The 17,404-nt window shown below is 29.3% G+C and overlaps 2 protein-coding genes, 2 long non-coding RNA genes and 1 other non-coding gene across 9 annotated transcripts in view; 3 read left to right on the plus strand and 2 right to left on the minus strand.

The window, feature by feature from the left end:
• Nucleotides 1-3,175: 3,175 nt before the first annotated feature.
• On the plus strand, nt 3,176-3,257 carry TRNAS-CGA (transfer RNA serine (anticodon CGA)). Its single transcript has one exon. It is a non-coding gene; the product is annotated as a tRNA-Ser (tRNA).
• A 1,073-nt stretch (nt 3,258-4,330) lies between these two features.
• LOC105148921 (MD-2-related lipid-recognition protein) lies at nt 4,331-8,736 on the plus strand. The gene is made up of 4 exons (XM_011060969.2): nt 4,331-4,502; nt 7,266-7,394; nt 8,120-8,286; nt 8,562-8,736. Exons 1-4 carry the CDS (start codon nt 4,346-4,348, stop codon nt 8,643-8,645), a joined length of 537 nt encoding a protein of 178 aa, XP_011059271.1. The 5' UTR covers nt 4,331-4,345; the 3' UTR covers nt 8,646-8,736.
• Nucleotides 8,737-9,739: 1,003 nt separating this feature from the next.
• On the minus strand, nt 9,740-11,527 carry LOC147907230 (uncharacterized). Its single transcript, XR_015547633.1, has 2 exons — nt 11,103-11,527; nt 9,740-10,489 (listed from the first exon to the last, which is right to left on the minus strand). It is a non-coding gene; the product is annotated as an uncharacterized LOC147907230 (long non-coding RNA).
• On the plus strand, nt 11,417-14,376 carry LOC147907231 (uncharacterized). The gene is made up of 3 exons (XR_015547634.1): nt 11,417-11,543; nt 13,977-14,087; nt 14,269-14,376. It is a non-coding gene; the product is annotated as an uncharacterized LOC147907231 (long non-coding RNA).
• Nucleotides 11,771-17,404, minus strand: part of LOC105148918 (uncharacterized) — a 74,615-nt gene continuing 68,981 nt past the window's right edge. For 4 of the 5 annotated variants that reach the window (XM_087414128.1, XM_087414127.1, XM_087414125.1 and 1 more), the window contains 7 exons: nt 16,874-17,054; nt 16,334-16,464; nt 15,845-15,993; nt 15,340-15,519; nt 14,617-14,721; nt 14,340-14,540; nt 11,771-14,141 (listed from right to left, as the gene is read on the minus strand). In XM_087414128.1, coding sequence (XP_087270254.1) covers nt 13,980-14,141; nt 14,340-14,540; nt 14,617-14,721; nt 15,340-15,519; nt 15,845-15,993; nt 16,334-16,464; nt 16,874-17,054 — 1,109 coding nt within the window. In that variant the 3' untranslated portion in view covers nt 11,771-13,979. Of the gene's footprint in view, nt 14,142-14,339; nt 14,551-14,616; nt 14,722-15,339; nt 15,520-15,844; nt 15,994-16,333; nt 16,465-16,873; nt 17,055-17,404 lie in introns of all 5 variants that reach the window. The other variant, XM_087414126.1, reaches the window with a different exon arrangement.

Below are 17,404 nucleotides of genomic sequence, written 5' to 3' on the forward strand. Positions count from 1 at the left end.
AAAATCATAGAAATGTTGTTAACGAAATATTAGTGTGTGTTTACTTTTCTCATCATTAAACTTTTCATTTTTTTAATTTAAATTGTACTTCATCAATCTCCATTAACTTTCATCAATCTTCTATCGCTTGTAATGATTTATCATGCTGTTATAAAGCATTTAAATTTAAATTAAGTAAATTTTTATTTTACAATAACAATAATATAAGTCAATACTTTACTTTATTATTGTTGCGTGCTTATCTGAAAAGCATGATTTCTTTATATGCATGAAGACATATTGCCCAACTGCTTTAAAGGTGATGAGAAATGCGAGCAATTGAGTTTCTTATTAATATGCATAGTCTATAGTTCATCTAACACGCATTAACTACTGCCTCATTATATACATTATAACCGCAGCATGATCTGTCATTAATGTTCCGTGAAAGGTGCGGATGGAATTTTTTACATAGTGGAAGATTAATTTTCACATGCTTTAAATGCATAAATTCTGTTTAATTTGATTAAATTAACTTCAAAATAGAGACATAATGCAGTTTAAATTATCATTAAAATTATACAAAATTATATAATAAAAATACAATTTTTTAATTATTCCAATTTTTTGACGTTCATAATAGTTTTAATTTATCTTTCATACGTACCTAAATATTATTTAACACATAAATTATGAGTTTGACAAAAACATTATGTAAGTGTAAAAAGTATTTATATAACAAGGGAGATATCTTTTTAAAAGATCTTATTTTTAGAAAGTAAATATTAATTAATAATTTATTAGCAAAAATAAAATAGATTGTACATTCCTAAAAAGTATTTTATTTAAAAAACATGTGTGTATGTGTATGATTAAAATATATTATTCTAATAACAAAAATGAAAGTATTATTCGGCATAAAAAGTATTCATGCAATCGAGAAATTTAACTTTTAATTGTAATAAACCGGCTTTTTTATGAATTTTCGTTCTTTAGGGACAATATTCACGTTGTTAATAAATTGTTAATAAATGATTATTTTTTTACAAATAAAACTTTTTTATCTTTCCTGTGCAAATACATTTTCCTTTTACTGTATGTCCAGTAAATAATATTGTAACTTTGGTTTAATTGATCACTTTTGACTTAATATTGTTTCTCACACACACACACACACACTCACACACACACACACACACACACACACACACACCACAGAGTATTTATCTTGAAAATATGAAGCTAGGAGAAAAGCAGCACATACCGTTATCTTCCATATCAAAATGTGTACACAGGAAGATATATTTTAATTTAAAAGACGTGAGTAAAAATGACGGGGGACGAAAACAGATCAAGTATATCACAATGAACGAAAGTCGTATCGAATGTAGGTTACACATTCGCTCACCTAACATTCGCCACTTCCTTTAGAGGCTTTCCTTCTCGTGCGAAGTAAAAGTGCTGATGCGAGAGGCGTCGTGCGTGGCCGGCCGCTTTTGCACAACATTCTCATTCAAATCATCCAGCCGATTTCGCATTCCCGAGACCATCGCTTTATTATTATCTCCCAAGTGGATCCTCCGATCAATCCGCCTACACCTTCTGTATAATCTCACGAATCGTTTCTGCTTCCTGCGGTGATTATACTACGCCGCAAGACGCAAACGAAGTGCGAAGATCATCATATTTTTTTTTGTCGTGGGAATAGAATCTCTTTCTGTGTTTGGACATACGTGTATAGCGCCGCGTGCGTTTTTTAATGAGACATGTTTCATAAAAAATATTAGATAATCGGATTCTTTGTACACGTCAAGATGTATGGATTTGTGGACATTCTATTAGCATAAAAAAAAATACTGACCGTTCCAATACCACTTTTTATTATTCTACAGTTCCTTATAAAAATAAAAAAACGTTCTTTATTTTTTATATAAAATATTTTATATAAATTTTTATGTGCAATTTTTATGTGAAAAAACCAAAATTAACATGCTACATCTTCAATTATGACTTTTTAGTATAAAATATTTGGAATTTTTTTGCATTTGCATTTTCATTAATTATTAATCACATTGTCTCATGCGAATGATGCGGAATTTATTTATTAATCGATCTTATTGATTCTCAAAACATTTTTTACGAACATCATTATTCACCGACAGCCATTAATAAATCCCGCATATTTATTGCATAAATAGCTCATAATCTCATAGATCACTATTCGCAAATTATTCGCGTAGCGAAAATAATAAAGATTACGTTGAACAGATAGAATATCTTCTGTACATAAAAAAAAGTATTTATTGATCTAAAATTTAAGATATTCAAAAAAATAAACTTAAAATTGAAATAATGACATAAAATAAAAATTTTATTATTTAAAATTATAATAGAAATAAGAAGCAAAACATAATGTTCACAAATGTAAAATAGAAGTGACAAAAATAATTAGAGGTACATAAATTTCTTTTAATATATTTTATTTAAAATATAATTTTTTTTTTAAATTGTATGTTAATTATTCTCACTAAACTGTGTTTATAATAATAAATTAAGTACATTTTATGTTGTAATAACAAATAAGCTTTAAAAATAATTTTATTCAAAAAATTATTGAATAATATCAATAAAGTATATTACAATAATGTTCATGTTTCTATTACTTTACCGATAGAGTTTGACGAGAAGAAATGTTGTCATTTATTAATGGTTGGCCAACAGATGACGCCATCTTGACAAATTCTCTGTGATATATTATTGAATTTTTGGAATCATTAAATAAGTAAACAATTAACAAATTCATTGACAAAAAAATAAAGGAAAAATATGAGATAATTATTATTCATATTTAATTAATGCTAATTTTTTTATTTTGATTTTTATATAAAATAATGTTTTTTTTTTTATTATTATATAATATTATTTATATTTGTATTTTACAATAAAAACTTTATTGTAGAAATAATAATTATATTATGTGCATTTCCGAATTTTATATTTAAATATATGCTTTATATTTTTTTATAAAATTAATTTATTTAAGAAAGTTATTATAAGATTTGCTTTATGTTATTATTAACTAAATATAATTTTTGTATGTAATATTATCTCAATATCTCTTTTCGATTAACTTAATATTGGTGTCTGGATGACCTGAACTGGTTATCTATGATTGTACGTAGTGGTGTTAGCATCAGCTGCGGTGTCCGAGTGGTTAAGGAGTTGGACTCGAAATCCAATGGGCTTTGCCCGCACAGGTTCGAATCCTGTCCGCAGCGATCTTTTTTTTTTATTAAATATTTTCGTTTCTTTGCATACGATATTTACGTAACCTTAATATTAAAAACATAAAAATGTATTTTTTAAACATAAATTTTTTTGACACTCCGAATCGTCGCCGCATGGTGTAGCTATACACCTTTTTATAATCTCGCATTATATATATTTAACATCAACCAAAGATTATTTTTTATTCTTAGCCCAAAAAATATAAAAAAATTTTTTGCATATAATTCTAATCATTATATGTACATAAAATTGGCTGCTTTTTCTAACAGTGTTGTCCTTATGTAAAAAATTTTGTATTAGCCTGATGTAAGAATACATAAGATATTAGTTTCATAAGTCGTGGTTTTTTATCACATTTAAAATAAACATGGTCGTTATCATTTCGATATAGACTACCTAATAAAAATTTGTGATTTATATTACATATATAAGTTTTTAGAAATATTGTGTGTATATCAGATTACAGCCCATATACTAACTACTTCTTTCTTAACATTGTTTACTGTATGTTTAACATTAATTAGAAATAATTTTTTCATTTTCTCTTGGACAAAACTTATATATGAAAAACTAATTTTAATCTTTAATTTTTTCTTTGATTTTTATATTTTAATAAATTAGTTTTTCTTGACCTAATTATTTGTTCGCTTCTGACTTCATCATTTTTATCACATAAAAAATTTTTTATATATTTTAGTAATTGTAATAGATAAAACAGATATTAAATTATACAACATAATTTATTTTAAATTGACAAAAGATATTTTGAAGTAAATCTACGCGACAATGTGCGAAGATAATATCAACCATGCCAAAAAGAACACATCAACATAAGATGAGTTCGATCTTCATGAATAAAAAATGATATGAAGATGTTGTAATATTCGTTAACATCCGGAATATTGAAGGTTATCACAAAATCATCTGACCATTTAATCATCGGAACGAAATTCTGTGACGCGATTTCTCGAAGAAGGAGATCGTCGCGCGCATAGGTTCCATCGTGATAAAGACGTTATCTCAATTGACCTATGGCCCCACTACCCTCCCACAGATTCTTCGCTCTGTTATTTGCGTTATGTGTGGATCGACCCTCACGTCGACCTTCTTTCACTTGGCTACGAACCACCGACCATCGAAGATGAACCGGAATATCACTCTCGTTGCCGTCCTAATCCTAGCTCTGTCTACGGTCTACGCGGAAATAGTACATTGGACGCCGTGTCCACTCAACCGTAAGTATACGGATAGGATATATATATATATATCCTTTATCCTATTTTAATTAGAAATCGCGATCTGCTTAATTAAACGACGCTAGCGACTGTTATCTCAAAGGAAATCTAGCAGCGAGCTCTCTAAGGAAGTGACAACACTTATTCGCTTCTGATGTCGTTGGTGATCCTTGTTCATGCTCGACGTAATCGACGGAAGTTGGAAAAAAAATTGAACTAAGTTGTACTGTTCGATTAACATGATTAATAGTATGTTTTTTATTGCCATTCGAACGACGAACTTTCGTTTAACATCATTGCAACGTCGCGACAGCGCATATAAATAAGCCGAACGTATCTGAAACAGGAATAGGTTGGCGACAACTTTTATTTGCACATTTTATTTCCAACTTCGATATAATTATCGAACGTATGTTTCGGAGGGGTGAGGTTATTTACGAGTCTGACGTATCATCGTCGTCATGAAGTATTCTGCTTATTCATTTCAATAAATGTTTATGATCGTATCAAATGTTATTGAGATGATTTTTTTCTTAGGACAACGTGACGATCAAATATATGATTTATTTGATCAAACGTCATTAGAAAGAAAGGAATAACTCTCTTCTGTATTAAAAAGGATCTTAAAAGATAAATGTATCATTTCACCAAGAAAAAGAAATTCATGACAAGTTATGTTATTCAAATTATATTATTGAAAATTTATATGAGTACTGATGATGACTTAATATGAGGTTGAAAGATTTATTGTTTTATGTAAAAATTGTTTAATATGCATGTACATCCCACGAATTGGCTTTTATGCACTTGTATTAACTATGCTTTTATAATTCTTGGTCAAAAAATAAAAAATATTGCGGACCATCCATTTAAATCTATATAAGATCACAAAATTTTGAATGATAATAAATTACTTATTGTAGGATTTTAATAGCCAGATTTTTATTTTTAATGCATGCTAAGTATTCTTGCAGTTAGCAGAGTTATTGTAAACTATAAATGATTCATAAACTATGCTAGCGAGAAAGAAAGATTGAGATTGAAGCAATAATACTTCTTTCTATGGAAACAAAAAAAGAAGAAATTGCAAGACTGAAATAACATTGTTTTTATCTTTCTCTCTTTATTTGTCACGTGGATTATGAATCGTCTATAGAACACAAGATCATTATAAATTCATTACAAACTTTTTCCTCCGCAAGATATTGAGTAATGAGTTTCACATGGTATTCGAATTTTATATCGCCATTCCTATTTAAAAAAAATATAATAATACAAGAATTCTTAATTTCATAAAAAATTAATTTTAAATATGTGTCAACAAAAGAAAATCATCATTATTAGTCAACATAGTGCTATCTATGCTAAATTACATATTCAAAAATCGGCCAAGAATATATTTTAGAAAGCTCAATATTTATTATATGCTTCAACTTTGTTAGATAAATTTGATTAATCAGATAATATACAATTTGTTTAATTCAAATTTAATTCGCAAAATACTACTAAAATATGATGACAAAATAATGTTTAGTTAGAAGTAGGAACGTGTTAAATGATAAAATATCAGAAAAGTTCTTTCTTTCTTTATATATATGTGTATATGTGTGTGTACCTATATATATATATATATATATATATATATATATAGAGAGAGAGAGAGAGAGAGAGAGAGAGAGAGAGAGAGAAATGGGGGAGAAGAAGAGAGAACAAAAAGAATTATAGACGAGTAACATCAAGTCATGGGAAAGAGAGAACAGATAAACTTTTCGAATAAAATATCTCTCGAAGAGGAATATGTTGAATCAATGAAGCGGTAAAACTTCGACATAGGAGAGACTTGTACGAGGTATTTTACGTTTTATAAATTTTTTACATTTATCGAATATTCGAGAAAGTTTTTTCAACGCTGCTTGCTCTTATAATTTATAACTAAGTCATTCGTGAGGCGCGAAGGATGAGTCAGATATCCAATATATTTTGTAGGAAAAATATTAAATATACTTAATATATTTATATCTCATCAAGCAGAAACTTCACAGTTTCGAATTAGTTTACATCGATCTATCGAGATTCTAACATCAATGATACATGTTGTGTCGTTGTACTTGTATTTCTTTCTGTTCCTTTTATCGAAGTTCAAGCTTATCTCAACATTCCTTACAGATTACGGAAAAACAAAACTTTTGAGTTATGTAAATATACTAAAATAAGATATTGACTTAACTCGTGAAAAACGTTGCGCAAGTAAAATTTTCTTACGCAGCATATATTATATTTTGCTTAGCATAGGAAAATGTTTAAAATTAATATCTAAGAAATACTTTACTTTGAATTGATTTATTTAAATTAATGACGTGTTGTATTGATAAACAATACATTTAAAAGATTAAAATAAAAGAACGTTAGAATAAGATAATTAATTTAAAAGAGAGATCTTACAATATATTTTTTATTAGAATTAATCGTAAAATGAGTCAACTAGTCAAAAAAACTAACTATAGGTAATACAATTTTTATATTGATTTATTAGATTTTTTTTTTTCTTTCTGTCTCATAAGATATATTAGGTGTTGGAATTAATTCGTAGCGTTTTACAAGTGATGGGAAGTACTTTCATTAATGTATTTTTTAATGCTCATGTGAAATAAATAACATTCTTTCATTAAAAAACGCTACGAATTAATTCCAACACCTAATACAAATTTTTAATTGACTTTAAATGTACAAGTAAATTCTTTATGAAATTTTATTACGTTTCAGCCGAACAAAATACTGTACAATGTACCATTCACGAAGTACGCGTTGATCCATGCAGAGAAGCCGAAGAAAGAAAACCCTGTTCTTTAAAGAAGGGTCAAGATGCAAGCATAAGTTTTGATTACACCCCCCGTAAGTGTATTTAAAATATTATGCATGCTTAACGTACATATAATAATGAATAATAATAAATAAGGATACACTTTCAATTTTGTGAATTTGTAATTAGAAATAAAATAAAATAGATTACATTTTTTAATGTATATAATTAAATATTTTATATTCAATTTGATATTTACAAACAGTTGGAAAATAAAATATAACAATTAATGATTGTAAGAAATTATTGTAAATCATATTGATATGGTTTGAACCAAACATGAAACAGAATAATTTTTGGAACCAGTGAGAAATACTAATAAAATAATTATATCACGTAAAAGAAGTAAAAATTGCTATTCAAATAACGATTTAATACTCAGTAAACACCAATTAACGGTAACGATAACATAATATACAACTTTATATAATTTTATACTTATATCAATATAACTGTTATATACTATATGTGTTATATTACATTTATATTGTTGAATGTGAAATTACAATATTGATGTTATATTACTGTTAGTTGATATTTATTAGATACTACAATAGCAAATATAATAAAATTAATCGGTCGTGATAAAGATGAAAAACCATTTATATGAAATCAATTAAAAATGTTCTTGCTTCATACTTTCATTTTTATTTTTAAGTAAAAAGATATTTTTTCACTTTCCAAAACATATCAATTTTGCGATTCAAGCGATCATGCGGAATTATTAATATATATATATATATATTTTTTGTTTCAGAATTCAATGGCTCGTTATCTAGCAGGGCATACTGGGCTTCTGAGATCGTAGATTTGCCATTCTTAGGTATGCCAATCGATGCCTGCCCATCCACTACTTGCCCAGCTTCGCCTGGTCAAAAGCAAACATATTCAGTGGCATTGCCTATCTCTAAAAAATTCCCTACGGTAAGTGATGCTCCGATCTCCATTCTGATTCTTACGTAAATCTCTCTAAAGAGAGATAAGTTTATTGACATCCCATATAATTACTTTTTATATTGAAATCTAGTCAAATATTAAGATGCCAAACCAATGTAGAGACATGAAATTTAAACGTAATTCAAAATGTAGAAGGAAAATTTAGTATGTACAACACATAATAAGTGTTTCTAAAATAAACACTTTCTGAAATTGATTTTAAAATGTTTTTCTAAAGAATATCTTCTCTTCTTTTATTACAGCGAACATATGATCTCAAATGGAAATTGTGGAATGAACAAGAACAAGAGTGCTGTTTTATGTTCCAAATTAAATTGGTAAAATGAAATTGTTATTTTTAAATTTTCAATGTATCATCCTTAGCAATGATTATAATTCGCCAATCAATAATTTAGTGAAATAAATGATATTCAATAACATTGCGTTCCATTGAACCCATCTTTATGTCAGATATTTCAAATACAATAAATATTTATCAGAATAATAATAATAATTAAACAGCTTTATAAAAATATATATAATTATTATGATCAATTAACGATTCTCAACAAGTGAAAATATTTCGTAGAAATTGTATTAAAATCTATTTGATTTTTTTACGAGATGTTTCAATTTTATTTTAAATATTTTAAATATAAGCTTAGATTTACGGAATACATATTGGATTTTTAAAATTATTATTACCTTGTATTATATATGCATATACATATGTACGTTCTAAAATATGAAATCAAATCAGTCTCTAGTAGTTACAAATAAAACTCATTACTCAGAGATAATATTGATGTTACCACGAGATAATTCCTTTTGCAATCGAAGTAAAGCCATTATAATTTATAATAAATGAATACTGCATGGAAGAAATGAAGAAATCTCTGTAACTGGTATTCATAGTCCGTTTTTATTTCAAGATCATCTTTATAAGTAATGTCTCAAATGCTATATACGGCTCTGCGACTGGTTTAGGACATCTTAAGACGGTTTTAAATTTAAGAATAGACTGTGCGAATTCCAGCCTTTATGCTGCGTATTTAAAAAGTAAATCCATTTTTATACTAGCCAGGCGTCACTTACTTTCTAAATGTTTCAAGTGAAACGCGTTTATATTTGAAATGTGATCAGTGAAGTCTATATGTTCTTAGACATAAATTATAATCGCACGAGTTTTAATTTTGCTATTTCCGGAATGATCTATCTACGGAAACCAATTGGATTTATGAACACACATACACATACATTGCAAGAAAATGAATTGATAATATATTTTAGTGACCTATCTGTCCAACAAAAATTGTTAATAATATATTATTCATTTAAAGAAATATCAGATATTTTTTATTGTATGTATGTCAAGTATAACACAATATATATTAATTTTATTTTTATATTAATAAAAATGTTTTTTTGTAATAAAAAACAATTTTATCCAAATGCTCATTTTATTTTAAACGTACATGATTTTCTAATACACGTATGTATAATTCAAAATCATTTTTCAAATTCAAGTTAATATTTCTATTCACTCATACACATTAGCAATAGTATTATTAGCAATAATAAGTTACTAAATATAATACAACGACCGTGTGATTTGATCTGTACACGCAAAACAGCCTTGGCCAAATATAAGAAAGACACAATAGACGACACAATAGACGATCCTTCGTTCAGTCACATACGGTGATACACCGTGCGATGCAAAGGCTCACAATGTAACGCGGCCTCAGATGTCCAATCAAAGACGAGACTGCTAGAAAAATAATTGGCCACAATTGTTAAATTGTGCATTTCCTGATAAAAGTGGCCGGAAGACGGTCTCGCCGTCGATTCTGTCGAAATTTACAATACGCGCCAAGTAACGACGTGCGAGTTTATCTGGGACTCGCGGTCCCTTAGATCATTTTAAACTCAATCGCTTTGATTCTTTTGTCTTCAACAAAGAAAAGTAGGAATGTGGGTCATCTGTCGAACATAATCGGAAGCATTATTTTTCATCCGACCGTCAATTAAGTTCATCGATCAAATGATTTTTATTCGTTCAATGTCTATTATTGTTCCTTTCACAATTGTATCTTTAATTGTTTCTCGTATTTATAAATTTGTCGTCGGGAGGGAATATCGACCATATCAGTTTCATTTATCTTCATAATGTTACATCCATCTGCGGCGCCTGCGATAATTATATTCGTGGGTTGTACAGTAAAGTCAGATTAGGATACACAAACAAATGAGCAACCGACCGAGTTTAGATTAGATTATGGCGCCAAGACAGAAGATTGATATTTCAATGTTACTTATTGTTTGATTGCAAAGTGGTATTCAGTAAATATTGCAATACTGAAATATAATTTTGGAAGCCACTATTTATTTTGATATTTTGTAACCTATAATTTTCGAAACTAAAAAAAACGATTTTAACTTTCTTAATTTAATTTATCATTATTAATATCGATATTAGTATCCATTAATAATAATAATTAAATAATTAAATACATTAATTATTTTTAAAAAATAGCTATATTTTTATATCAGAATAGAGTTTAGATAAAATATCGTTTAACTCTTTTAAATTTAATTGGCTTCAGTTAAAATTAACATCACAATAATTTACATAATATGTTTCAAGTACTTTAAATATAAAAAAATTATTTATCTGCCCGTAATGCTAAACTCAGAGAAATCTCACCATTGGAATATTACACAAGATAAAATATCTCTTTCAATAAAATATTATATGAAATAATATATATATATTGTTATCTTACTTTCGCGGATCCACTTACCAAAACATTTCTGCCGTCAGAAGTTACAATTAACGCGACAATTAGCGCGGCGATCGCGACCATTGTGTCAGATGCACGTGTAATAATAAACCAATTGTTAAAAATCTCATTGCACGAAGGAGGTGCTTCCGGTCTTTACTACAATCGATCGAGGATAACCGTAAATGAAATAATTATCGTCCGAGCGCAGCTCGGCGTGGCCCGAGGTCAGGGGCCATAATAACAGATCACTTGGCCCGACTCGTACGGCATACGTTGTAACAGTTAATGCGCAATTATTCAATTGAAAGCGGTTGATTCACGCAGGAACTGGCCGCGGTAAAAAGTTCAGAAAACACATCGTGTAAATTTTTGCACACGAATTTTCGCCGACGACGATGAAAAGAAGCAAAGAATTTATAGTTATACTGATAACAAATTCTAATAGTTACAAAAAATACGGTATGTGCTTCAAATATTATTTTCAATTTTGAAACTATTAATGTTTCTATATTTCTGCTAATAAGCATTGATTCTAATTGTACGTGAAGCAAGGAACAATGCTATGTACAAACGTCCCATCAATTCTGGTATTTCCAGTTGTTGAATTATTAAAGCAGCTTTGTAAGCCGCTTAACATTGTGCAGCTAATGAACATTTATTGGTATTAAATAAATCCTAGAAGAGAGTTTTACCTGCAATAATATCATTTATTAAATAGAAAATTTAACAAAACACGTGATATAGTAATTATTATATTAATAATAATACAAATATTAAAAGGAAAATAATATTAATAATACAATAATAATAATATAATAATAGAAACACTTACAGAAAATTAATTAACTGTACAATACTTAATAAGTATATCGTCAGAAGAAAAAGTGAAAATGGAGATACGTAGCACCAGCTAGAGACTCTTAATTTGTCTATCGTTCTTAATATATTAATCAGAGCTAATTGCTGAAAGTACAATCAAATTTATAAACAATGCATTAATGATGCACATTATTTTTTAATAACTCTACACTCTTACACACACACGCACAGTCTATGTATTCTCGAATGAGAAACAGAAATTTTTTCGAGAATACAGAGTTCCTTTACTCACATCATAGTGGCATGTCTTTTCGTTCCTGTGACCCGCGATCACAAGCAGCTATTATTGTTGTCGTTGCGACAAGGGAACAGGTATCGATTCTTTGGTATCGACATAATGCGGCGCATGCTGCCATGCGACCAAAATTTCGGGTAGTAAAAATATGAGACAAACAAAAATATATCGCAAAAAAACTTCATTTATGCCAAATCTAATTGTTCTGCATAAATTATCTATATCTATCTCAAGATAAACAGAATCTTTAAAATAATACATTCGGTAATAAAAAATTTCACAGTCTCATTTTTTTATGTTTTACAAACATTCTACAAAATATACGATATTTTAAAATTGGCAGAAAATATCACCACTTCTCACAGAATTGGGTATAGACTTTTGCAATGTAATAATTGAAAATAATTGATATTTATGCATTGTTATCGAAATAAGATATCGCAATATTGGAATGTGTATAATGAAAAAATCTCGGCCATACCACTTCGACGATGTACGTCTCTTTGGCAAACATTGTGTGAGATTGTGTTGTTCCCAATGTGCGTAGCTCTTTTCGCGTTTATATATAATCATCGACTTTATCAGCGCCACGAATACGGTACACGGTAGGGCCGTAACATCGGCTTTCAACCCGCACGTAATCTAAATGTACGTATAGTAATCTCATTATTTACCGAACGATACGAGAATTGAGATCCTCGTGGATCGTCTTTGTATCTCTACTCTTCTTGTATAGAAATACAATGATATAAATCTCTTAGCACTACCGATAATTTATCAGTAGTATCGTATTTACATTTTGATTGATTCCCTCGTAAACAATTTATTTTTTATCTAAAAATTATATATTATAATTATACATTCGAGCACTGTCATTCTTCCTTGATGCTCATTCATTATTAATTCTTTGATGCAACAAGAAAAGTGTATAAACAACATTAAGTACATAATTTAAAGTTCATAATTCAAAGTCAATGTTTTTTAAGTCTCTGTTTTAATCCCAGAATAACTTCTATCGCAAGCCAATTATTTCGCAATATTCGAAGAAATGCATTATCGATTTACGATAACGAGAAAATGCGAAATATTCCAGGAATGATTACTGGGTTATACAAATATATCCGAAATAAATATGTTTGAAATTAGCTGAAACGATCAATATGTAGCGTACTTTCGAAAAATTTGTTCGATGATATGAGATGATATATAGGAAGACTATTAGTATTACAAAGATTTGTAATATCATTTATAATATATAACGATAAACAATATATTATTTAAAATATTCTCTTTAGATATTTCAATTTTTCGTACTTACAGCATTTTTTATACTAAGTTTTTATTTATTTAAACGCAAATGTGCTCAAAATTAATTCTTCAAATTTTTATCTATCTCAAATAAAAGCGCTTTTATATTGATTAAGTTATTATTTTACTAATTGACTACATATTGTCGGATCTTTTTCTTCAGAAAATGTACTACGGTGAATACAATAGAACAAATCTGTCAAGCTAAAGACGTGACAAAACAATTTCAACGTTTCGAAGAGTATAGTTTCAGACGGCTATTGATTGAAACGGGGAAAAAAGCTGTCGCTCAAACGGACTGTTTCGAGCTCTCGTTTACGAGAAACGCCTCGAGAAACGTTCTAATGCGTTCATCGGTCAACGGCACAAAACAAATATCTCCATTTGATCTCTGTTCTTTCTTCTTTATTCGGATTTTTTCCCGCAATTCCGTCTGCTCGCGTTGCGAAACGTTTTTATACTGTTCACAGGATTCATACTACGTAAATCGGATCCTTGCACACCGAGATTCTTGCTTCCTGGAGGATTCTTAATCTTGGACCTAAGGGAACCCCCATCTTTTGAAGTCTCTCCTCGCTCAGGTAAGGCAACTCCACCATTCCGACTTTCTCTTTCTCGAAAGCGGTTGCGTATTTCTAAAATTGTAACTATCATTGAAGACAGAATTTTCAATCAAAGAATAATGCACAGTTCCATTGGTTAACAAATTTATGATTCAGATGAATCATATCGATATCTTCAGCTAAGAAAAAGCTATTTCAGATTGATCGAGGAATCAGTCATTTTTCTTCGCAAAACCGACATGACGTAGCAAACGAATGTGGGACACATACCTCATACCCAAGTTCCCTCAGGAACAGTCTGATGAGGGGGGGTTCCGTGCCGAAAAACTTGGTCAGTTTCTTCACTCTCGAGGGATTCGAAAGTGCCGGCAGTTCCGAATCCTTGATTAGGGGCTGTGACTGCGATCTCACCATCGCCATGCTCGTTTGAGTTCTGAGGGCTGCGATCTCGCACTTTATGCTCTCCATTTCCTGCGAAAACCTGATAGTAGTAGAATCTTGGAAATTCTAGTTTTATACCGTAAGTGTTGTTAACTGGTTTTCTCACCTGTATCATCAGATGTTGGGTCCTCATCTCCGAACTCAGGTGAGCCACTGATCTTGCTAGTGTCACCACGTGCGACTCTAGTCGCTGAAAACGCTTGTTGATGCTCTAAACAATCAAAATACGTTTCGCCGTGATTTCGTAATAATAACTATTTTAAACTAATAATTTTTTTGGCTTTGTACAAACCATTTATTTAGCGACATTAACAAAAATGCAGTACGTTTCATATTTTAAATCTTTCTGTGAAAGGATTGAGTAGAGCATTATATAAAAAAATTAATCTTAATGAAAATTATTGAATTATTAAATTAATTAATTAAAATTAACGCCAAATATGTGTACAGTAGAACTTCATTTATCTATTATCATTCTTTATTTATACGAATAGGTTCATGTTCAGTTCCAAATATCCGAATTAATAGTTCCTATTATCCGAATGATGCCGGCGTATTTCAAATAATAGCAGCTCGTCGTATTCGACTTCAGTTTTCTGAACATCAGTTCCTATTATCGGAACTAATAAATACTAATAAAAGGGAGAGACCTCTATTATCCGTATCATTCAGTTATCAGAACTGTCCTTTTCCCCAACAAGTTTGAGGATAAATGAAGTTTTATTGTTATATACGAAGTTACATATAAATAAATAATTGTATATAAATCTCACCCACACACACACACACACACACACACACACACACACACACACACACACACACACACCTTAATATCTTTGGCTTTCTTCATTCTATCATCAATCACATGAGATCTACGTTTGTCGTGATGCCTCGTGACAGGTCTTGATGAGACAGAGGATGTCGGTAACGACGAAACTGAACCATAGCTAGTAAGCCCTCTCGCCTTCCGTCTTTTTTTCACGCTCCCGCCTAATAATTTAAGTACCTGCAACAATTTTTTCACATGCAAATTAAAATTAATTCAATTACGCTCGTGCCATCCTGAGTCCCTTTCAACGCGCGCGTACGATGTCTTCGTTAACTTTAACACATAATGCCATTTCTTTGCGACTAGAAAAAGCAATATGTTTTTTAACATTTTAAAATAAATTTTTTTTTTTTAATTTGGTAACACAACATGTATTTTTAATTTCAAAAGAATGAAAGAGTAATGCGTTTTTTTTTTAATTTTATGCATCCTTATTTCTCATAGAAAAAAAATAATAATAAAAACATAATGAATGATTTTATTAAAATAGTATCATACTTACTTCACTGTACATATTTTCTAATCCTTCCAACTGTTTCCTAATTGTCCTTGCATCAGTGGTACTGAGATCAGAATCGCTTCTGTCTAACATGGAATCTAAATCAAGTCCTGTTGTGGTGGATGTTAAGTCAGCAGCTTCTACTCCAAAAACTAAAAAAGTGTAAATATTGATATTAAAGAAGTATTAAATTTCAAAAAATTTTAATAAGTATAAAACAATAAGTATAAAATAAGTATAAAAATTAAATATTAACCTCTGGAATTATTATACCTCTGGAATATTAATTTCTGGAATTATTAATATGAGTTTGATCATAAAAAATTTAATGTTATTAATGATTATAATTAATAATTATAATTTTTATACAATTATATTTCTTTCTATATAAAGGTAACAAATTCTATATGCATTACGTGTTTAAAAAAATATATAAGATTAATATTAAAAAAAATTTATATTAAAAATTTTATATTTAAAAGAAATACTCACGATGAGAAAACTTTTTCGCAGCTTCCTTTTTAGACGTCGAAGCGCCACGATGTTTTGTGCTGCTCGGGAAACCTCTCTTTTCCATAGCCTTGCTATAATCGTTATAATTTGGTTTTGATCCATACGGTAAACTAAAACAAAGACATATCTATTAATACTATAAAAGCATTCATATTTGAAATAATAGCAAAACGTTACGTAAGAATAAAATTCCTTTGTATGATCAAAGATTGCTTTGTAAAAATATTTTATTAAAAAAAGTGTGATTATTTTGAGATTATTTTTTTAAGAATAATGAAAGAATAATTAAAGATTGACGATCAAATTAATCTTGCATCCGAATCTCGCGTAACTAACAATTTACAAAGTTGCAACAGAGAGGCGTTTATTTTTAATATTGTAGAGACCACTTTTCGGCCAGACATCGATATCGGAATTTCAATATACGAGGAAGGTAACAGAATCGGAAGTGACTCGAAGCGGTGACCGGAAGTAACACCGGTTGCATGAAGAAGAGAGACCTGTTTGAAGTTGAGTTACCTCGTTGAGTATCGATTTCTCGGCGTACGTGGGCTGTCATGGGGTGACAATGGTGGCAGAGGCGGCGTTACCGAGGATACACTTTCGGACAGAGTGGAGTGCGCCATGGCTGGAACATCCCTGGGCTCCAAAATACTCCTCAGCTCTGATTCCACTATATCCACCCATTCAGAATCTTGTGCTGAGAAAGAGAAACAAAGAGATATAAATCACATACAATAATAAATACCTTTATGTTATTTATAATGATTAATTATACCCAACAGAACAATTAATACCTTTAACTTTTTTGAAAGAGAAAATGAATTACGACTAATAAATCATGAAATAATACATACGAATAAAAAATAACACATATAAAGATAATCATCATAGTTACAGTACCATCATTTTTAAGATATATATAAAATAATTAATTAAAATAGCGCTCACTTATTTTTTATTATTAAAATAATGCATTATAATCAATTACAATTAAATATAATTTTTACAATATTATATAAATAAATAAGGCAATTATAAGATTTCTTT

This window comes from Acromyrmex echinatior, chromosome 15 (assembly GCF_024713525.1).
Source record: "Acromyrmex echinatior isolate Ae372 chromosome 15, ASM2471352v2, whole genome shotgun sequence".
NCBI lineage: Eukaryota > Metazoa > Arthropoda > Insecta > Hymenoptera > Formicidae > Acromyrmex > Acromyrmex echinatior.

Coding starts and splice junctions, on each gene's coding strand:
- LOC105148921 (XM_011060969.2), top strand. CDS start 4,346: ATGTGTGGATCGACCCTCACGTCGACCTTCTTTCACTTGGCTACGAAC. Junction 4,503..7,265: donor GACGCCGTGTCCACTCAACC/GTAAGTATACGG, acceptor ATTACGTTTCAG/CCGAACAAAATACTGTACAA. Junction 8,287..8,561: donor TCTCTAAAAAATTCCCTACG/GTAAGTGATGCT, acceptor CTTTTATTACAG/CGAACATATGATCTCAAATG.